General features: G+C 42.1%; 3 protein-coding genes and 1 long non-coding RNA gene across 5 annotated transcripts; 1 reads left to right on the forward strand and 3 right to left on the reverse strand.

Moving 5' to 3' along the window:
* Positions 1–5689: 5689 nt before the first annotated feature.
* Positions 5690–10813, reverse strand: LOC139816562 (aminoacylase-1-like). 2 transcript variants are annotated; one of them, XM_071784160.1, is made up of 5 exons: positions 10546–10813; positions 8900–9069; positions 8288–8803; positions 7386–7676; positions 5690–6713 (listed from the first exon to the last, which is right to left on the reverse strand). In XM_071784160.1, exons 1-5 carry the CDS (start codon positions 10631–10633, stop codon positions 6570–6572), a joined length of 1209 nt encoding a protein of 402 aa, XP_071640261.1. In that variant the 5' UTR covers positions 10634–10813; the 3' UTR covers positions 5690–6569. The 2 variants fall into 2 exon arrangements, with proteins under 2 accessions (XP_071640261.1, XP_071640260.1); XM_071784159.1 differs by lacking the exon at positions 10546–10813 and adding an exon at positions 9724–10024.
* Positions 10814–10914: 101 nt separating this feature from the next.
* LOC139816567 (uncharacterized) lies at positions 10915–13005 on the forward strand. The gene is made up of 2 exons (XR_011733036.1): positions 10915–11229; positions 12623–13005. It is a non-coding gene; the product is annotated as an uncharacterized lncRNA (long non-coding RNA).
* On the reverse strand, positions 12955–18751 carry LOC139816566 (aminoacylase-1-like). Its single transcript, XM_071784165.1, has 5 exons — positions 18240–18751; positions 16640–16809; positions 15916–16524; positions 15149–15439; positions 12955–14121 (listed from the first exon to the last, which is right to left on the reverse strand). The coding sequence occupies exons 1-5, from the start codon at positions 18424–18426 to the stop codon at positions 13978–13980; spliced, it is 1401 nt and encodes a 466-aa protein (XP_071640266.1). The 5' UTR covers positions 18427–18751; the 3' UTR covers positions 12955–13977.
* A 127-nt stretch (positions 18752–18878) lies between these two features.
* LOC139816564 (aminoacylase-1-like) lies at positions 18879–22714 on the reverse strand. Its single transcript, XM_071784161.1, has 5 exons — positions 22253–22714; positions 21235–21404; positions 20618–21130; positions 19821–20111; positions 18879–19628 (listed from the first exon to the last, which is right to left on the reverse strand). Exons 1-5 carry the CDS (start codon positions 22338–22340, stop codon positions 19485–19487), a joined length of 1206 nt encoding a protein of 401 aa, XP_071640262.1. The 5' UTR covers positions 22341–22714; the 3' UTR covers positions 18879–19484.
* Between the last annotated feature and the right edge of the window lie 723 nt (positions 22715–23437).

Here is a 23437-nt window from a genome sequence, read left to right on the forward strand (position 1 = left end):
GTGAGCCAATCGTGCCGCGGCCCCCTCGAGATCTTGCAAAATTTCGCACGTTAACCGCGGAACCGAACGTTACACCGCCTTTTACAGCGGAACGCGTTTCCCCACGTACTCCTCGACGTACAAAGAAATTACAATGTATTTCTCGCGCGTAAAACGAGCAAAACGATGGTTAACGGAACAAGATCGGTCGATTTGTATCATAATTCCGTCGATAAAATTGCGAAATTTCGCGTACGTGCGCGTTGCATTATTCTAAGATTATTATTCTTTCCCACGAGTAGATTGCATAACGTTTCCCGCGTAAACAAAAACGCATTACAAATCGCATTGCAAATCGTAGCGTATTCGGTTCGGGAATACGGTGACGGGAATCGGGCCTCCGGGGATCGCGTTAGAATTTCCTATAGACTCGCTCCCCGCTCCGATATTATCAAAGCGCCGCGAAAGTGGCCGCGGCGAGTGTTTCCATTCCGCGTTACCCGCTCGCGTCATCGCTAAAACGAAAGACTCGCGCGCAACAACACGGCGGCGCGGAAAGCACGAAAGCACAATGATGGCGCGTTAACCCCGCGCCGTTACGCGAGGCTATACGGCTAACGACGATTGTTTCGCAAATTCGTTTCGCGATGAGAGAGAAAACCCGCGGGGGCCCGCGGTCCCCCGTCGGCGCGATGCCCCCTCCGAATTAAAATGCAACTCGTCCGTTGCGCTTTATCAACGATCTTTTTCTCTCCCGCCGCGCGCGCGCGCGCGCGATGACTTTCTACCTCGTAAATAATTTATAGCGCGCAATCGCGAATAGATATTTATATATGTAACAAAATCCAATAATTGAACTAGCGTTTATGTATTTAGAGGCGACCGTTATTTACCGACTGCTCACTTAAAGGTGGATGAGAGAGTCGGGGATTAAAATTAGACGTATCTAATTTTCATCGCGCTCGTCGTATGCAACTTTCAAGAATGTACGAAGTATGCTAAAATTACGGGAAGTAGACCTCTCTTATTCTCGGAGAGCGGCACTTTTCTACACGGTGAATCATTTACAACGCCGTAACTAACTGTGACTCGTCAAGATTAATCTTTCGGCGAAAGAAGAAAACGGGAAGCTGCACGACAGCGCAGCGAAATCGCGTGCTCTCTACAACGAAGGTACTATTCTTTGCGGCGATTTAAGTAAAACGCTTATCAAGAGTTAACTCGAATACCGATTTTGAGTGAACGCGGATTTATCGTTTCCCAACGAAAAGCTGTTTTAATGACCGAAAATAATCGGCGCGAAATAATATACAAAATTCACGCGGAAATATTTAGCCCGTTCTTTTTCGAAGAACTTTCCGAACTGGTGCACATTGATGCAATAAGTTAGAGTTAGAGTGAGACAAAATATCTCACTCTAACTTTGTCACTGAGAAAAAAATTTTTTAGATCCAAGAAAATATTTCTTTGAATAGTACTAATAACATATTTACTTAATATAATCACATATTGTAAAAATATCTAATTCTAAATAAATATGTGATTATATTAAGTAAATATGTTATTAGTACTATTCAAAGAAATATTTTCTTGGATCTAAAAATTTTTTTCTCAGTTTTTCTTACAGCACTAAGGTGCACCAGTTCAGGAAATTCTTCGATAAAGAATAAATTTATGATTATTATTACCTACCAAGATCCAGCCCGAAAATGACATCTTCTCTATTAATTAAAGATATCTGATCTTTTCTACTGATTAATTGAAGGTACTATGTTTTTTCCCCGGAATTGCGCGTCGAAGTAATTATCGTAAAAATGCAAAAAATGCTCACAGAGTTTATCAACAAACGCTCGAATATTCGAATCTGCTTAATTATTTAAACGACGAATCGCCGCGACCACGTCGAAATTTTCGACGAGTTTCCACACTACCGCGATTCGATCTATTGTAATACTTTCAATGTTGTACATCGCAATAAATTTATCATTTTTATCACGTATAGCGAGCGCGCACGATAAAAACTAATACAACGGCTCACACTGCAAATCCCACGTTCCACCGATATTGGAAGAAGCGCGATACTTTCTGTGCGCGCCCGCAGAAAATAATTTCCTCCTCGCCGGGCCCGTCCTTTTTACCGCAATAAATAAAAAAAAATAAAAAATAAATACATATATATATAAATCCGTCAGAAGAGAGACGTTCCGTCGTACTTCACTATGTCCTCCGCTCCTTTTCCGGCTCCGTTTCTTTATCCTGGTAGTGTTCTTTCTTTCACCCGGAGTCTCGCAGAAATAATCGTCCGAGAGCACGAAAGGAGCTGCTCGAAAAAATGCCTTGGCGAGAATGGGACGATACGGGACGGGGAAGGGCGGTGGAGGGAAGAATGTGAATTTCGGGCCGTATACCTGCACAACAAGGACCGCCGGGCCGCTTCCTGCGGTGGGCATATGGCGAAGGGAAAAGAGGCCAGAAGGGATTCGGAGAGGGTACGGGGGGGTTTCCCGGAAGGTTCTCACGGTCAATAGCTTTCCCGGCGGCATGCGGCTAGAAAGTGCTCGGAGGGGCTGCCTTTTCTCCCCTCCCCTCTTCCCTTTGTCCCTTCTGCCGCCATCGTCGTCTCTATACGTGTCCTTTTCCGTCCTTGCCCGTAGGCTACGTTCTCTCGCATTTTGTTTGCCCGCTCTTTTGGTCTCCGGTATTTCGAAAATGGAAATAATTTTTCATTTACGGAACTTATCCTCTCCCCGGAGACAAAAAACAACAAACGAAGCTTAACAAGGGTTTTCTTTTATAAATCAGGTATCCTTCGGGGAAAAACGGACAAACGGACGACAAAAGAACACAGGTCAGGGAAAGGAAAACGAAGAGACTCGAGGTTTTACCTCGGCGACGTTATTCCGGTGGCCAATTAACGTTCGCGATCCGCGCGAAATTACTATTCGTGGCTATCAATGGAAATCGATATCGCCGTTGGCGGTTTCGGCGACGAGGGCCAACAGTCGCCGCCGCCGTCATCTCGTCGTCGTCGTCGCCGCCGGATAACAATTACGCGGGAAAACCGTGGTATACACGATGCATGCGCGACGGGGATAACGGGGGGAGCCGAGGGGAAACGGGAGCGGAAATCGGGAAAACTCGTGCGCGGCGCGCGGACGGACGTCTCGGGACAATTCCGCGGCTTCCGGTCTCGCGGAAAAATTTGTTTCCGCCAAAACCTTTGTCTCGAGAGATTCGCTGCTTCTCCCCCTCCGCTCGATCGAGCGGCGGAAACGGAGAAACGGAGAACGAGAGCGGCGCGCACAAAATATTCCGAGGAAAATCTAAGAAATGCGGAGCGTTCGGAGCATTCTTTCGGTTTTCCGACGGAGAAAATTCAGGAAAATTCGGGAAAGATTCTGGAAGATGTTTCTCGCAATTTTCAGGAGTCGGCGCGTCGCCCGCGCGCTTTTCCTCGAGCTCTTTCTCTTCCTTCGGGTGTTTGCGTGTCACCTCTCTCGGGTTACGCGCACTTACTTCTCATTGTTTGTTACTTGCTGGACCTACGCGCGTATCCATTTACCCATCTCCGCTCAAGGGAACTCTGTGTCACGGAGTGCATAACGCTTTCTTTCTGCTCCTTTCGCCCCTCGCGCTCATCATTCTCTCTCTCTCTCTCTCTCGACCGCGCGCACCTTTACGCATTCTCGCATACATGCACACGCGCTCACATTCACGCACCGCGTACACATCCGATGCCGTTTTCTGTTGCGTATGCATTCCCCGTACATCCGTCGGCGCGCGGGTGTATCTGCACCGTTTTCGTAACGCGCCGTTGTTTCTCGGGCATTCTCGCTAATAATTAACGCTTTTCCTCTCTCCTCCCATCTCTTTCTCTCTCATAACGCGCGCACGTATGTACGTGCTCTTCCCGCCGAAATCTTCCGGCGCCGTACTCCCGCGCTCCCGCGAGGCTCATTCACGCCGCGAGCGCTTTTGACACGCGAGAAACGGACGGAGGTCGCGACCGCGATTGTTTATGCCTCTCGGGCGGCCGAGCCGGCGGCGCGCCGTCCGCTCGGCGGAAATAACCCGCGGAAATAATCGACCGGCGAACGCGTGCCGTCGGGACGCGGGAGGAAACGGTGTGTGTAGTTGGCGAAAACGCCGGAATATTTTTTTTCCACGGAGTCGCGCGTACGTTCACCCAACTCCCGCGCCCGGAGTCACACACACGTATGTACACACACACGGTCGTTCGAAAACGAAAGAGGAGGAGACGAGGCTGGGTGGGCGCGAGACGAGGAGGAAAAAACAACATCGTCGTTCTCGCTCGCCGTGTCTGGCTCTCCGTTCCGATATATCTCCTCGTTCTTGACAGACGAAGCGAGAGCCGGAGCGAGACGGCGAGAGGAGCGCGAGCGCGGGAGCGAGCGAGAGAGGACGGGACGAGACGGACGAACGGATGGGAACGGGAGAGACGAGACGGGTAACAACACCGCGGATTCCGCGGGGTAATATTTACGCGGCGCGTAAATGTAATGGCGCCAGACCTACCGTGTATCGATACTGCGCGTCTGACGTTTCCCTAGTCGCACTGTCCCGTCCGCGTCGGCCGGCACTTTCACACATATATTTCAACGATGCTAGCGGCGGTCGAAAATTTTCGGCGCAGCGACCATGTATAAACCGTACACCGACACGGGTCCCCCTTGACGGAACTGAGGCACAACGTTGGTTGACACGAGCTCGCCCGTGAACAAAGACCACAAGATTTCAAATCCCGCCGCGCCGATTGGCCGGCCGCGGTCACGTGGCCGAGGCGCCCGGCGTCCTATTGGCCGGCCGCCACGGGGGTGCGAGGACGTTTTGAACGATGCGCCGCAATGCACATGGCTGACAAAGGCGGACTTGCCGCGGGGGAGTCCTCGGCCCGGATCGGGCGCCCACGATTGTCCGTCGATCCCGCCGTCGACGGCGATCGACGGGGCCCTCCTTTCGCGCGCGCAGCGCGCACCCGCGACTACACGCCGAGCGTGCTCCTCGGGCGCGCACTCGGGCCTCCCTAACCTTCCCCACTCGCAAAAATGGCCGAACCCAAAACAACACCGCGCGCGCGGGGAACGTCACTCGTCGACGACGGCACGTAAACCCGACGTATTCCCGGCGCGCCGGTACTCGCGAGCGGCACCGCGCGATTCCTCCGCCTCCACGCGACGCTCGCCACCCGCCGAATCGTTCGCGAGCACGGTCGCGAGCGCGGCGAATAATCGCCGTGTACGAGATTGAAAACGGACGGGCGAGTCCATTGCGGCCACTACGGAGGGGAGTCGGGGCAGGCTTCCCCGGTTAAGAATGAAACACTGTGCGCGCCGCGATAATGGCGGGAAGGTACGTGTACACACGCGCGCACGCGGCACATGGGTGTATTTATTGACTCGGAGAGAGAAAGAGAGAGGGAGAGATAGATAGAAAGAGAGGGAGGGAGAGAGAGGGAGGGAGGGAGCAGGCGGATAACACACGCGCGCACTACTTCGTCCGTACTGTTCTTCTCCCGGACCCTTCCTCTTCGCTCCACGCGGCCGAATTTCGCGCGAAATTTCTCACGTTTCTCCTTCCGTTCCCCGGGCGCTTATTTTTTTGTTCCTTCGACGTGCAAACGTCCAGGTCTTTTACCTCCAAAATCAATAGATGGTCTCTTATATATATGCGAATCTATATCTCTCGTACATATATTTCTCCGTACCTTTATTCGTAACATATTTTCTCACCACCTGAATACATCTCTCTCTGCAATACTTCCTTAAAATACGTATTACAAAACATTTCGATTATTTCAGTCTATTTAATTTCGTCGTTTCAACGTACACAGGGCGTTCGTGGCTCCGTTTCCCTCGGTGGTTCGATCTTGAGTCTCCATCGCGAAGGTACACGCTTCTGTGTGCATTTTAATCAGCCTTACAAAAATATCTTCTCTAAATATATAATATCTGTACATATATTTCATGCGAGTACTGTATTTACTGCGAGTACTTCACTGGAAGAAATTATAATGCGAAGGAATTTCTCTATACTTTTAGAGATTGCTTTGGTTCCGTTTACAGCATTGTTGTTCTCTTTACTGTCTTCATCAAATTCTTGAGCGTTTGATTATGTATTAACAATCCACCAAATTCCATATTGCCTTGACAACATCGTTATTCATGGATCCATGTCCGCGATGTCCACCTTCCATTTATCTTCTGAATTTGATATTCTTTGCCGTTCGTCATTTTGAGATTTTAATTATTGCTCGTTGTCTCTTCACAAATATTTGCTTCATTCTCCTTCTCTTATATTGCTTCTCATTCGAATAAATATCTTCAAACATATCCATCCAACAATAAAATTTGAAATAGGCGTAACATCTATATATAAATGCAATGTAGAAATATATATATTTATATATTGACTCAGTATATTATTGCACGTTAATTGCGATCTCTTGAATGCAACAGACTGATTAATAAGCTTATCAGTGGTAAAAATCAGGCCGAACGAGCTACTAGCTAGCTCCAAATATCCGACTATGGCACTTTTGGTATCTGATGTGTAGCATACTGCGCGTCCGTTTAAACACTTGCAACGCTCGGTATTATTTTGGTATATATCTCAATTCCCTTCAGGAATACATCCTTGTTCAGATACTCGTCGTGATCGTGAAGAAGTATCTTTGTCCTGTTCATCGGTGAAAAGCAAAGAGCAGGAATGCCCACCTGTAAAGTAAATATATCCAAAGTTATACCTTATGAAATATATATAATTATAATGTATTAAAAATCATGGCTCATCTAACATAATCTATATCGTTCATAATTAATATGAAGATATAATCTTAATTTAAACGTGACGTGTAATTTGTTAGCAATAACTTCTTGTTTTAATGAAAACCATGTGTCATTACTTATTTTAATTTTAAAACTGCTTAAATTGCGTGATCCTTAATAAAAAATCTAAATATAATATGCTTATTAACTTCAGCTACAGCCAGGAGCCTGTTGTATAATAATGATTTACAAGTTAATGATACAAGTTCTTTTACATGTTATTTCAGTAATATTATTAACTTGTAAATCATTATGCAACAGGCCCCAGGAAGTGGTATCAAAAGTTTGAATACATATGAATAACAAAAAATCTATAAAAATATTAAACACATTTACAAAAATTGTAAAGTTAAAATTCTTTAAATAACAGTTTCTTGAATAAATATAAAACAAAGCAGGATGCGTAACTTTTACAAATAGATATTGCACATATTAATATATAATTTGTAATAATTACAATAAAATAATAATAATAATATAATAATAATAATACATATCCCTTCTGCTGTGCGTAATGTACTTAACAGTAAAATTTCGCACAAAGAACAGTCCGATGCTTACCTCTCGCACAAAACGACTATCTGTGCCTCCTGGGAAAATGCCAGTTTCCAAATCGACACCAATTTCATCACAAGTCTCTTTAAAGGCAATCCAGAAGGGATTAGAATCATCGAGCTTGGTGCTTTCGATTTTAGGATTTTTCTGTTCGAAGGAGTAGGTTACATCTGGCCCAGCTTCCTCACACCAGCGCTTGATAGTAGCCTCGAATTCCTCGTGATCAACGGAAGGTGTTAGGCGGACATCGAACACAGCGCTGAGGTCGGTGGGTATAACATTGGACTGTACACCACCCTGTAAAGGAATTTAACAGGTTAAAATCAGTTGACGATCACATAAGCAGATAAATGAGGAATATAGAATTTGATAAAAACGTAAAAATTGTGGTAAAATAAAGTCTTAACGTAATTACAAAGTAAGAAATAATAATGTGGGAAATAGTATATTCCCAGATAGCACCACGTCCAAAATCGGGACATAAGCTGTCTTTTAGCCATCATTTCGTAAGACGTCTAAAAGATGTCTTTTAGACGACTTGTGTCCTGATTTTGGACATGCGTACTGTCTGGGTTATCGTCAACGTTAATTGCAAGTATTATTACAACATCGAAATACTTACTGTGCAATATGAAAATCCCAATGGAACAGACATACAAAGTAAACAAGTATCATGTAATGGCTTGAAAATTGAAACTAAACAATCTATTTGTCTTCTTCATTAGTACGTGAATTCAGTATAGAATCTTATTTCATATTTATTCTCTATACAATGAATTCAATATAAAAGTAAACGAAAGAAAAGGGAGATAACGATTCTATTCGTGATTGTTGAATATAAATGAATTGATAAATGTCTCTTAGATAAAATTTTTAACCGAAAACAATATTATTTCCGTGATACCTACCCAAATTTTCGTCAGATTTACAGACGTCACCCCGCCAAGTGTAACCGCCAATTTCTTAGGATCTTTATCAAGTTTCGCTTTTTCGGAGGCTCTGAAGTCCATGAAGCGATCGATTACGACTCTCAATTTTTCCCCAGCAGTGTTGTCTAGCATAATTGATCCGTGACCAGGATTGCCCGCGCACTTTATTTCAATGTGCCAGATCGACCTTTCTCCGTTGAACATGTAGTAGTTCTCGAACGGACTGGCCACACCTTCATCCAGCGCAAAACCGACGTTCAGGGCTTTGAAGTCGGCGGTGTGCACAAAGTCTTTCATTCCCAGAACACCGCCGATCTCCTCGTCCGGGACGAAAGAGACGTGGATGGTTCGTTGGCAGCGTTGTCCATTCAGTTTCAATTTGCGAATCGCCTCCAAGTACTGTATTCCCACGCACTTCATGTCTTGGCTGCCGCGAGCGTAGATGTTGCCCTGCTCGTCCATGTGAGCGCTGAACGGCGGATAGGTCCATTTGTCCTGGGGTCCAGTTATACGATTAGTAATTAGGAACCGGCAAGTTGATTACGCGGCTGAACAGCTATTTACATCTTTACCGCGAGTCAAAGCACTTACCTCGAAAACAGGTACAACGTCCATGTGACTGTTCAATAGAATCGATGATTTCGTCGGTTGCGTTCCCACCCATGTTAAAACTACAATCGGCTTCTTGGGATGTACGTGATAGACTTTGATCGGCAAGTCGAGGGACTGCGCCTGTCTAGTTAGGAATGCCACACACTCATCTGGAACGAAGGACACAGCAAATCAGTATGTTTTATGCATGAGATTGCATATGCAGGCAAATGTAGACTTTTATCAGGTCTAAGTTATTAAAATTTAAATAGTTATACGCACTAATTGTGCACAACTAATTATGCGCAACATTTAATTTATCATTATGTTAAATTTTCAAATTAATTTGTGTATCAGTCCGTTCAATTTCGACCCTAATATAATCTGCATAAGTAGCATGTTCATAAAGCGTCAACGAGCGAGCAGGATTTAAATTGCTGTTTACATTCAATATACGTCCAATCTTTAAAGCGACCAACCATCCTCGCTGTTAAAGCATCACAGTTAAAGGGTTACATAACGATAACAACAGATATCGCAAAAATTAATTTCTCCGAAGCTACCAAGCCTGCAATCGTGTGATAATCGCGATAAGAGACGAGATACTTGCTGATGGACGGTAATTGGCTCTATTATCAATTGTAGCCTTTTATCTAGCCCATCAGGAGACCCCGTTATTTGCTACTGTGCGCACGTTATCAAGAAATATAGCGCGTCGTAAATGCGTCAAGCTATACGGATACGTAAATCCGCGAGTCGCCGTCGCCGTCGTACAGATGCGAGGAAGCGCAAAATTCCGTCACCGACCGGTTATATAATCCTACCTCCGGACACCGTCTTCGGTCGATTCGCGATTCGGGGCTGCAGCTGCTCGTCGAACCGGCAGAAATTTCCTTTCGAAAATCGCGAAGCGGACGGAAGCGGCAAGCCGCCGCGCCGGGTCGAGTCCCCTCCGATCTGGGTCACGCCGCGGCGCCCGTCGCGACGCGTTCCCGGTTGGGAGGGACGGGCACGCCGGGGACCGGTCCCGGGGACATCGCCGAACGGTCCGGCGGGGTCGGCGTGATCGTGCCGCGACCGGACGCGACGGAATAAAAATAGAAATAACATCTCGCGCGCGCGGCAGGGTGGGGCATGGCAATGGCTGGATAGCGTCACCGACGCTATCCCCAATTTGTCACCTCGCGCCTCGCCGGCGTCGCGTCGCGTCGGGTCGGCCGATTCCCACGGGGAGCGAACGAGAGCGGATGACGCGTCGTCGACCACTTCCTCGACGGAGTCTCGCGCGCGGAATTTACTTAATGAGGAAACGCGTCGTTGAAGCGCGTGCTTGCTTCGCGACCTCGTTCGCGGACGCGGCCGGTCGGCGTGGGTCCCCCCTTCGCTTTTCCCAGTTTCTTTTTTTTTTCCCCTCGCGAAGAACGCGGACGACTCGCGGCTTTCTCCCGTCCACCTGATTTCCCCGTGATTTTCCAACCGGACGCGATACGCGCCGCGGATGCTTTTAGACGCGCGTCACAGAGATCTCTCTCCTTCTTTCTGTCTCTCGCTCGCTCTCTTTTCGCCCTCCTCGTTCTCGACCGCGATTTAATTCGTTTTCCGAAATTCCACGGACTCCTGGAATTTCACTCCCCGCGATCGCTCACCGTAATCGACGTCCGGCTGCACCGACGGGATCCGCAGGTACTCCAGGAAATTCTCCACAGCTGTTTCGTCCAGTTCGGTCCGCGACATCGCGACTCCGCGGTGGGTCCGTGGTGCGTCCCGTCTGTGCGCCTTGCCTTCGACGACTCTCGCGATGTCTCTACCTCCTTGGAGCCGACGCCGCTTCTTAAAGCCCCCCCTCGCCGTGTCTGTCGGCCGCCGTTCGCGATAAGGGCGATAAGGCGCGCGCGTCCAGACGCCACCGTCGGGGCTCGACTGTCCGGTCTCTGACAGCAGACGGCGGCGTCGTGTCGGAGTGCCGCGCGCGCGGGCCACACCGCGGCGCGGCGGCTCTCGCCCAATTGCCGCCGGTTACCGGCGTGACGTCACGGCGACTCGCTCGAATCGTATGACGCGGTTAGTAACAGGCCCCCCCGCGCGCGCGCGGGGCCACCGCGTCCGCCACGTCGCGTCGCGTCGCGCGCCGGCCCGGCGTTTGAAATCGCGACGCGTGGCAACGAGAGACGCCACCACGCGACGCGACGACGCGACGGCGACGCGCAAAACGGAGCTCCTTGCGATCCTCAGAGACCATCCTCCTCGACGCCGCCGTCGCCGAGGAGACCACGCGAAATGCTGGGAGGAAGCGAATGTGCGTTCTGATGTCTTCTCCGTTTTTAAACGAGGTATTTTCTCGAAGAATTTAGCGGCCCGGAATCTAGATGCGAACAAATAAGACGCACCTACAATGCGCGTTGCTAAGGTTTATAAAGCAATATCCACGATTGCGTCTCTATTTGTATGAAAAGATTTTGCATGCGTGACGTCAAAAATGTTACCGGATTTAAGCGAGAACTGCCAATTTAATATTTTCGAGCTTCGAAACTAATATAATTGTTAAATGACCCTAGAAAGTTTTTTTGAAAATGAAGAAAACTATAACTATAATATTGACTATATGTAATCCAAGTCTTTTAAAAAGCGGATAAATATAAATATACGACATCGTCATATCGCAAACAGTGAATTCCGATAACATTGTAATTGCTTGTAATTTCATGTAAATTGTAAGTGATTAATCCTATAAAAGTTATACGTGATAAATATTCTCGTATCGCAATTAGACGGTAATATACGACACGCGTCTACTTTGCATATATCGAAATCAGTCGAAATAAGCAGATAAGTTCTTATCTGCGACGACGCGTGGTAAACAAGCGCTATTTATAACATATCTGTTACTATGCTAATTTTCGCTTTTGATTACACTCCATCATTTGTCGGGTCTCGCATTCGGAGGGCAAATCGCCGCTTGATCGCCGTGAAAATATTATTATAATCGGTGATATGGATTAAATTATATCTGCATCTATGATGTAAGGGGTAACAATTGTAACGTGGCTATTACTACGTTTACGCGAGCGTTACTTCTGTAGTAACTTACGATAATTCCTTCGCGTAAACGGGATTTTGTAGTAATTCTTACGATAATTTACTCCGCGTAAACGAGTGATATATCGTAAGTTACTACAGAAGTAACGCTCGCGTAAACGTAGTATATGTAACAGAGTGAGTTCGCAAATAAAAAAACTCGTGTGTATTCTCACAATCAGCCTATTATATAAAGATTGAATACTGTATATGCGAATATAATATAATATAATATTAATATAAATATATATTTATATTCCACGCAGTTTTTACCGCGTTTCTTAATCTCTAAACTTTGATATTCGCTTAAAAACCAACAATACGGGATTAGAATTTCGCTTTTCTCTTCTCTATGCGTTATTATACGTCGAAAATTCCGCTCTACGCATTTTGCATCTTATCTTCGTTCAGGTAGAATTCTTATTATGTATATAATCGGATTACAAAGCGGATGCGGTACACTCGGTACTCCCGAATGCTCCAGATGTTTTTGCTCTGTTCTTTACATGTAAATCTTTTAATTTCACCGTGGATGATGCGGTACCATCCGGTCTCTTTTTTCCGACTGTTATGTCGGTTAGAGTAAAAAAAAGCACGCTTTATAACATCTTTAAAAAACTGGACTAATGCTGTATATAAACATTTTAGGGCATCATTTCACCGGTATAAAAAGTGTACGCCATATGTTCGCTGTGTCCGTGTGTTGATGCCGTAATACACGATACTTACGCAAGGAGTGGGAAACCGAGGAAAAACGGGCAAAAATCGGGAAAATTTGCACTTGTCGATTCGACGGCACGGATCACGGATATCTCGGACACTTCCACGGTTTTGCGGCAAAATTTGTTTTCACGAAATTTTTATCTCGAAGTCGATCCGTCCCCCCAACCTGATCGAGCGACGGAAACAGAGAAATAGGAAACGAAAATCAAATACATTTCTCCGTACTTTTTATTTATAACATTTGTTACCATCTGAATACATTTTTGTATAATACTTTCTTAAAATATAAAATATATTATAAAACAGTATTAGGAAATATTTGGTTATTTCAGTCTATTTAGCGTTTAGTCGTTTCAATGTATACAGATTTGTAGTTCCGTTTTCCTCGGTGCTTCGATCTCGATTCTCCATCGCGAAGATAATATACACTTCTGATGTGTGTGCATTATCGGTCTTATAAAAATATTTTCTCCGGTATGTAATATTCGTATATATATATATATGTTTCATGCAAGTATTTTGGCTTTATCTAATGCAAATATTCATTGGGAAGATGTACCTACTATAATCTCAAGGAATTTCTGTAATTTGAACAGATTGATTTAGTCTCATTTATAGTACTATCATTATTTCCATTCTTCACAAAAATCTTGTGTGTTTGATTCTTTATTAACCGCTCACTAAATTACGTATTTCTTTAATATGTCATTATTCACGTATCCATTATAATTACTTTCCATTTATCTTCTGAACTTGGTGTACTTTGCGTTCGTCGTTTTGAGATTTTAATTGTAGCGCATGGCATTTGTTTCTACAGATGTTCACTTCATTCTCCTTTCCTAATTTCTTATGTTGTTTCTCATTTAAATAAATAATTATTTATTCAAATGAGAAACAATATAAAAAAAGGAGAATAAAGTTAACTTCAAATAAATCCATCCAACAATAAACATTTGAACGGAATTGAAGCATATATAGTATAATAGACATAACATTAATATATATATTGATGATTTAGTGTTAGTATAGTATTGCGATCTCTTTAATGCAACAGACTGATTAATAAGTTTATCAGTGGTAGAATGGCTGAACAAGTTGCTATCTACTTCCAAATATTCGATTATGGCACATTTAGGGGCCTATTCTGTAAACGTTAACATCATTACGTGCTTTGCGCTTATAAAATATACCACCAGAAAAGCTGCACAAAGCGCGTAACGATATCATTAACAGAATGGGCCCTTAGTATCCGATGCGTAGCATATGGATGGTGTGTCCGTTTAAACATTCGCAACACTTGGTATTATTTTGGTATATATCTCTATTCCCTTCAGGAATATATCTTTGTGCAGATACTCGTCGTGATTGTGATTCTGGATCTCTGTTTCGTTTATCGGTGAGAAGCCAAAAGCAGGAATGCCCACCTGTGAAGTACATATATCCAAAGGTATACTTTATGAATTTGTAATTATAATGTATTAAAAATCACATGGCGCGTCTAATAATCTATATCTCTCATAATGAAGACACATGGTAGTGTCTCGCGCTAAGTGTACGCGCAGCGAGACATAGACTAGGATCTATTTATACACTAGCCGACAAATTTGAAAAAAAACATTAAATTATCTATTTAATATTATAATATTTAATTAAAACAAAAATATTTAAATGTAAAACATTTGGCGCTGCTAGACTAAGTATGGCCGAAATAAATGAATGAATATGATGAGCACGTATGGTACATACGATACGTGTGTGTCATGTTTAGACCTAAATTATAGAGACATTATTTATTTTCATTATCTTATTACAATTCCAAGATCTTGCATCAAGTTTTTGCATTAATTATTTTTTATTTTAATTAAATATTGTATATACATTTAAATATCCTCTATTATCTTGATAAATTTAAAAGTATTTAATTTTTTAAAATTATAATATTTATCATGCATATTTCCTCTTTTTATTCAGCGCAATTATGTTGAAATGCAATTATTTTATATTTTTGATTGGATTTATTAAAAGCAATTTTATACAACAATTTTTCAATATATAATATGGTCTTTCATACTGGCGCGTGCACTTAGCGACTTTTTTACATTTTTTTTTTAAAAGGTTAATATAATATTATTATCTTAATTTAAACGCGAAATTTAATTTGTTAGCAATATCTTTCGTCTTAATGAAAACCACTATTATTTCTTATTTTAATATAAAACTTCTATCCTTAATCAAAAGTCTGAAAATATATATATAAATAAAAAAATATAAAAATATTAATGAAACGTTTATACAAAAAGTATAAGATTAAAATTCTTTAAGTAACGATTTCTTGAGCATGCAGTAATTCGTAATAATTACAATAAATTAATAATATATATTTCTTCCTTTGCGCGTAATATATGTATACGTAACAATAAATTTTCGTATAAAGAGCAATGCTATGCTTACCCCTCGGACAAAACGGTTGTCTGTACATTCCGAGGTAACGATAGTTACCAATTTGACACCAATTTCATCACAGGTCTTTTCAAAGGCAATCCAGAAAGGATTAGAATCATCGAGCTTGGTGTGCTCGATTTTGGGATTTTTCTGTTCGAAGGAATAGGTTACACCTGCTCCAGCTTCCTCGCACCAGCGTTTGATAGTAGCCTCAAATTCCTCGTGATCAACGAAAGGTGATAGACGAATGTCGAATACAGCTCTGATCTCCTTAGGTAAAACGTTGGACTGTATACCGCCCTGGAAAGGAACGCATGTTCAAATCAACAGATGTCACATAAGCTAATAAGTGATCGAGAAACATAGAATTCGATAAAGACATAAAATTTTGAGGTAAAATGAAGTCTTAACGTGATTACAAGATAAGAAATTATAACGTGGGAAATCGTATATAATTATCAACGTTATTACTCGCAAATATTATTAGAACATCAAATACTTACTATTAGTATGAAAATCCCATTATAACAAACATATAAAGTAGACAAGTATCGTGCAATGGCTTGAAAATTAAAGCTAATCAATTTTTTTATTTGGTCTTCTTCTTCAGTGACTTCAGTATAGAATCTTATTTCATATTTGACATTTATATACATAAATTTAATATAAAAAAGGACGATAATGATTATATTCATGATTTTTAAATATAAACGAATTGATAAATATCTTATAGATGAAATTTTTTAACGAGAAGAATACATTTGCGTGATACCTACCCAAATTTTCGTAAGATTCACGGACGACCCCACATTGTAAACTAACTCTGCTTTTTCACGATGTGTTTTGAATGTGTTATCAGAGATCCCCTTATCTCTGTTATCTAGTAATTCTAGTATGAACGCTGCTTCGGAGGCTTTGAGGTTCGCTATTTCGGAGGCTTTGAAGTCCATGAAGCGATCGATTATGACTCTCAATTGTTCCCCAACCGAGTAGTGTCTTCTTGACGCGCAACCGGAATCACCGGATTCACTCGCGCACTTTATTTCAACGTGCCACATCGATCTTTCTCCATAGAATACTGCGAAGGTGTCATCGCCAGAACATGGTGGTGGCACAGCTATACCTTTATCCAGCGCGAAACCGACATTCAGGGCTTTGAAGTCTGCGGTGTGCACAAATTCTTTCATTCCCAGAACACTGCCAATCTCCTCGTCTGGGACGAAAGAGACGTGGATAGTGCGTTGGCAGCGTTGCCCGTTGAGTTTCAGTCTGCGAATCGCCTCCAAGTACTGTATTCCCACGGACTTCATGTCTTGGCTGCCGCGAGCGTAAATGTTGCCCTGCTCGTCCATGTGAGCGCTGAACGGCGGATAGGTCCATTCGTCCTGTGGTTCAGTTATACGATTAATATAAAGAACCAGCAAGTTGATCACGCGACTGAACAACAACTATATCATATACATTCGCAACGTCTTTAACGTAATAAGTCAGAGCACTTACTTCGTAGACAGGTGCAACGTCCATGTGACTGTTCAATAGAATCGATGGTTTCGTCGGTTCCGTTCCCACCCATGTCAAAACTACAATCGGTTTCTTGGGATGTATATGATAAATTTTGATCGGCAAGTCGAGGGATGCCGCCTGTCTAGTTAAGAATGCCACACACTCATCTGGAACGAAAGACACAGTAAATCAGAATGTATCACGCAGGCAAATGTAAGATTTTTATCGAATCTGAAAACTGCAGAAAAATTTGCACAATGTATAAACTCGACCTTGACATTTTATAGAGAATCAATTTCTAACAATGAGTAAAACATGCTTTGAATTGATAAGAATCGTGAATTTTGTTATAATAAAAAAAATAATTTATTCGATCACCTTATTTTATTGATACTTAAATTTACACAGCACTATACGCTTAATGAATACAGTGTGACGAGATTTTTAACGTGTCGAGGAATTGCAGTGTGGACTATAACTTGCAGTTCGATACTTCTTTTCTATAAACTCCCGAAAAATGTCTTATATTTTTTTTGGGAAGTTTCTAAATGATTCATCTAACACACACAAGTTTCTCATGCTATCGAGTAAAGTAGATATATGACATCGAAAAATTAGTTTTCGAAGATTAATCGCATTCTCTTAAGATAGGACAGTTACTTAGACAAAAAGTTTATCTAGAGTTTCCTATTATTATCGCATTTCTAAATGTAGGTACATACGTAGATGGACAGGAATTACCTAACCAACAATAAGATATTTGAAGTTGAAGATATGTGTGACTAAAAATAAGAACAAGGATTATGTGTACATATAGAACACTTTAGAATGACATCTTATCGTAGTATATTATATCTTATTATATCTTATTAAGCTTAAAAACAGTAAAACATAGGATTGTTCATACTGTGTAAGTTTTTCTGTAGACTTACCACTTAATCTAGAGTTATCAAAATTTTAAAAGTCATTTGTAACAATTAAGAGACATTAATTGCGAAATATATTATTTATTATTAGGTATGTTAAATTTTTAAATTAATTTGCGTATCAGTCTATTTAATTTCTCTAACTTAATTTATATAAATCGAAGATTCAAAGCGTTATTGAGGGAATAGAATTAAAAAATTGTTGTTTAGATTTAATATTAGTCTATTCTAATCCGATCTTCCTCGCTATTACGGAATAAAAGTCACCAGTGTGACACAACGACAAAAATCTGCATCGCAAAAATTAATTTTTCCTGGAGACACTAAGCCTACAATTAAGGGACGATAATTGTCTCTATAAATTGTACTCCGCGGACGCGGCCGGTAGGCGTGGCTCCCGCTTTTCCCACTTTTTTTTTTGCTTTTTCTTTTCTACGAAGGACACTGTTTCGCGTGCTTTCTCTTGTCTATCGTTTTCCTCTTAATTAATTTTTTATTTCAACTAAACACGATATACGCGCTGCGAAACTGTGCACTCTCGCCGTCGAACACTTTAATGTGCATCACAGACCTCTCTCTCTTTCATCCCCTTCGCTCTCAACCGCCGCAATTTAATTCGTTTTCCGAAATTCCACGGACTCTCGAGTCTCACTCTCCGCGAGATCGCTTACCGTAATTGACGTCCGGTTGCACCGACGGGATCCGCAGGTACTCGCGGAAGTTCTCCATAGCTATTTCGTCCAGTTTGATCTCCGACATCGCTCCACTATGGTTGCCTATCCGTTTCTGCACCAGGTCTTCTACGGCTCGTGAATGTCTACCTTCGGAGCCGACGCGCTTCTTAAAAGCCCTATTCATCTGTGCGTCCGCGATAAGGGCGATAAGGCGTCGCCCAGAGTACCCAGACGCTTAGACGTCGAGATCGACTGTCACATCAAACGGCGACGTCGGAGCGAGATCCAGAGAATCCGAAAATTCCGGAGTGCCGCCGCCGTGGCCGGGCGCTTGAAATCGCGACGCGCAAAACGGAACATCATCCCGCTCTTTACAATCCTTCTCGCCGCCCGCCCTCGCCGAGATTCGACCGTGCGAAATGCTGGGAGAGAACGAATTATGTGTTTCTTTCTCCTCCACTTTTAAACGAGGGTTTCTCGAAAGAATTTTTGTGATCCGAAATCTAGTTGCGAACGCCGTTGTTTGCTAGCTGTGACAGTCGATCTTGACGATACGTCTGGATGTGCGACTTATGTTTTACCCACCAGGATGACAGATAATAAATGCAAGGATCCATCAATCAATATTTCGACTCGTAAAATGTATTCCGATTTATTAAATTTTTTTTTACGTGTCTAAATATGAACGTTTGTTACACATTACGCCATAATAATATATCGTGCAGGATTTGATATCAAAGAATTTGTTACATTTATTATAATCGGCAATATGAATTAAATTACTATGTAATGTAATATATATATAATAATTATAACATGACTATAACTAGGCTCGCACATAAAAAAAACTATATATTTCACACATATATGCTACCTTCCATTTATCTTCTGAACTCGGTATTCTTTGTGATCATTGTTTTGAGATTTGAATTGTTGCTCATTGTCTCTTCACATATATTCGCTTTATTCTCATTTCCTTATATTATTTCTCACTTGAATAAATGACTTCAAATAAATCTATCCAACAATAAACATTTGAAATAGACATAACATTATTATATAAATGCAATATAGAAATATATAATATATTGACTTATTTTTAGTATATTATTGCGATCTCTTGAACGCAACTGATTCTGATTAATAAGTTTATTATTGGTAGAATGGCCACACGAGCCGCTAACTACAAATATCAGACTATGGCGCTCTTGGTATCTGATGCGTAGCATAAGACGTGTCTGTTTAAACATTCGCAACGCTCGGTATTATTTTGGTATACATCTGTATTCCCTTCAGGAATATATCTTTATTCAGATGCTCGTTGTTATCGTGAATAAGCACGGGTGTCCTGTTTATCGGTGAGAAGCCAAAAGCAGGAATGCCCACCTGTAAAGTACATATATCCAAAAGTATACTTTATGAATTTGTAATTATTAATGTATTAAAAATCACATGGTACGTCTAATAATATAATTGCACATAATTCGTAATAATTACACAATAAGTAATAACATATATATTTCTTCTTCTGCGCGTAATGTACGTAAATAATAACACAAAAAACAGTCCGATGCTTACCTCTCGGACAAAACGGATGTCTGTGCTTCCCATGCAAATGCAAGTTATCAATTTGACACCAATTTCATCACAGGTTTTTTTAAAGGCAGTCCAGAAAGGATTGGAATCGTCGAGCTTGGTATCCTCGATTTTAGGATTTTTCTGTTCGAAGGAGTAGGTTACATCTGGCCCAGCTTCCTCGCACCAGCGCTTGATAGTAGCCTCGAATTCCTCGTGATCAACGGAAGGTGCTAGACGAATATCGAACACAACGCTGAGGTCGGTGGGTATAATGTTGGTCTGTACACCACCCTGTAAAGAAACGCATTTAACATGTTAAAATCAGAAGATGTCACATGAGCTAATAAGTGATCGAGGAACATAGAATTCGATAAAGACATAAAATTTTGAGGTAAAATAAAGTCTTAACGTGATTACAAGGTAAGAAATTATAACGTGGGAAATCGTATATTATTATCAACGTTATTACTCGCAAGTATTATTAGACCATCAAAATATTTACTACTTATTGTTAGTACGAAAATTGCAATAAAACAGACATAAATTGTACAAGTATCATGCAATGGCTTGAAAATTATAGCTGATCAATTTATTTGTGTCTTCTTCATTAGTACATAAATTAAGTGTAAAATCTTATTTAATATTTGAAATTTCTATATACATAAATTCAACATAAAAGTAAATAAAAGGAAAGACAGTCATAATGATTTATATTCGTGATTCATATACATAAACGAAATGATAAATATCTTTTAAATGAAATTTTTTAGCGAAAACTATATTTCCGTGATACCTACCCAAATTTTCGTAAGATTCACAGACGTCACACTGCCACCAGTACCCAATTTTGCAAAATCTTTAGTGAGTTTCGCTTTTTCGGAGGCTCTGAAGTCCATGAAGCGATCGATTACGACTCTCAATTTTTCCCCAGCCGTGTTGTCCAGCATAATTGACCCGTGACCGGGATTGCCCGCGCACTTTATTTCGACGTGCCACATCGACCTTTCTCCGTAATACATAAAGAATTCCTCGAATCGGCTAGTGGCACCTTCGTCCAGCGCAAAACCGACGTTCAGAGCTTTGAAGTCGGCGGTGCGCACAAAGGCTTTCATTCCCAGAACACCACCTATCTCTTCGTCTGGAACGAAAGAGACGTGGATAGTGCGTTGACAACGTTGTCCTTTCAGTTTCAATCTGCGAATCGCCTCCAAGTACTGTATTCCCACGCACTTCATGTCTTGGCTGCCGCGAGCGTAGATGTTGCCCTGCTCGTCCATGTGAGCGCTGAACGGCGGATAGATCCATTTGTCCTGGGGTTCAGTTATACGATTAGTATTAGGAACCAGCAAGTTGATTACGCGACTGAACAGCTATTTACATTTGCAATATCTTTACCGCAAGTCAAAGCACTTACCTCGAAGACAGGTACAACGTCCATGTGACTGTTCAATAGAATCGATGATTTCGTCGGTTCCGTTCCCACCCATGTCAAAACTACAATCGGCTTCTTGGGATGTACGTGATAGACTTTGATCGGCAAGTCAAGGGATGCCGCCTGTCTAGTTAAGAATGCCACACACTCATCTGGAATAAAAGGTACAGCAAATCGGACTGTATTATATTATAGATGTATTGTAGACGTAAAACGTAAAGGATTTTAAGGATTAATTCCTGACAATGAATAGAACATGCTTTGAATCAAGCGGCGTTCTTTTATAGTTCCTAATATATTTGAAGTTGAAGATGTAATGTGACTAAAAATAAGAGCGTGGATTTTGTAGAACACATTAGAAATGATATCTTCTCGTAGTGTACATCTTACTATGCTCAAAAACAGTAAAATGTAAGCTGTGTTTTACACATCTTCTTCGTTATATATACGCGCGGCTTCGTTACGTACGCCGAAAAACGTTCAGCGGTCCACCATGGACCGGAGTGGCGAGCTAGAGTTAATATAAGTCCGTTCTAAAGCGACCTTCCTCACTGTTAAGGAATAAAAGTCACAGTATTACACATAACAATAATAATTTGTATCACAAAAATTAATTTCTTTGGAGATACCAAGTCTGCGATAATAAAAAACGAGAATTATCTTCCCTTGCTGAGAGAGAGTAACTAGTTTTATAAATTCCCGTATCCCGTTCGCGGTCGACGTGAGTCTCGCTTTTCCCACTTTTTTTTGCATCTTCTTCGTTACGAAGGACACGGTTTTGTGTTTTCTTCCGTCTACCGTTTTTCCCTTAATTTTTCATTTCAACTAAACACGATACGCGCTGCAAAACTATATGCGCTCTCGCCGTCGGATACTCTAAACGCGCGTCACAGATCTCTCTCTTTCATCCCTTCGCTCATCTCGATCGCCGTATAATTTAAACTGTTTTCCGAAATTCCGCGGACTCTCGAATCTCACTCCACTCCCCGCGATTGTTCACCGTAATCGATGTCCGGGTGCACCGACGGGATCCGCAGGTACTCGCGGAAATTCTTCACAGCCGTTCGGTCCAATTCGGTTTGCGACATAGCTTCGTGGTAGTTTGCTCCACTTGTGTGCGCCTTGCTTTCCAGGGCTTATATGTAGGATCTCAACGTGATACCGCGCTTTATATCTCTCTTCGCATCGGCGGAATGTTCGAGCAGGTTCGAGCGGGCTGTGTGTGTGTTTATAATCGGTAATGTTATTATATTGTAGATGTATTGTCCTTGCGTATGTTTGTCTTGTCGACGAGCGAGAGTTCAACCCGGTAACGGCGGGCGAACCAGTCGTTGGAAAGCCCCCCGAAAGCGAAAAGATCGACCAAGGCGTCGTGTGGAATATCGAAAGAGACGCGGTTCATTTCCGAATAAGATATCCGATACCCTTTTGTAACAATAAACTATCGGCTTTATATTACACTTATTACCTTGTTTAATTAAAACCTTACATATATAATGTCTACCTTCGGAACTGATGCGCTTATTAAATCCTTGTTTGTTCGTACGCGCGCGATAAGGCCGATAAAAGATGCGCGCGTCCGGACGCTATTATACTATCAGGATCGAATATGTCGCAGCAAACGGCGGCATCGGAGCGAGATCCGGAAATTCCGGAGTGCCGTCACGGCCGTTACGTAACCGGATTTAAGCGAGAACGGTCGATTTAATATATCTTCAAGTTTCGAAACTATAATTGTTAAATAGTCCCCAAGAGTCCTTTGAAAATAAGGAAAAATATAATATCCGCACAATGCCGTAAATAAAACGAACGGATATATAGCAAATGTAAAGGTTTACAATTGCGGTAACAGTCCTCTTATCGCAAATAAGCGGACGGTAACGCATGACACGTGTCTACTTATTGTCGAAGAATCGAAATAAATTAACGTTTCAAGACCATAACTGTTGAATATTCCACGAGTCTTTTAAAAAGCAAAAAGTAAAGCGATATCGGCGCAAAACCGCATATAGCGAATGCCGACAATAAACGTAAAACATCGAAAGAACTTTGTCATTTCGAGCGAGAGATAAATGTTAAAAATTGCGTGGTAAAACGATCCTACTGTTGTAATTAGACGATAACACATGACGCGCGCCGCTTATCTATCGAAATAGACAGGAAGTTTCGAAACCATATAATTACT

Source organism: Temnothorax longispinosus, chromosome 7 (assembly GCF_030848805.1).
Source record: "Temnothorax longispinosus isolate EJ_2023e chromosome 7, Tlon_JGU_v1, whole genome shotgun sequence".
NCBI lineage: Eukaryota > Metazoa > Arthropoda > Insecta > Hymenoptera > Formicidae > Temnothorax > Temnothorax longispinosus.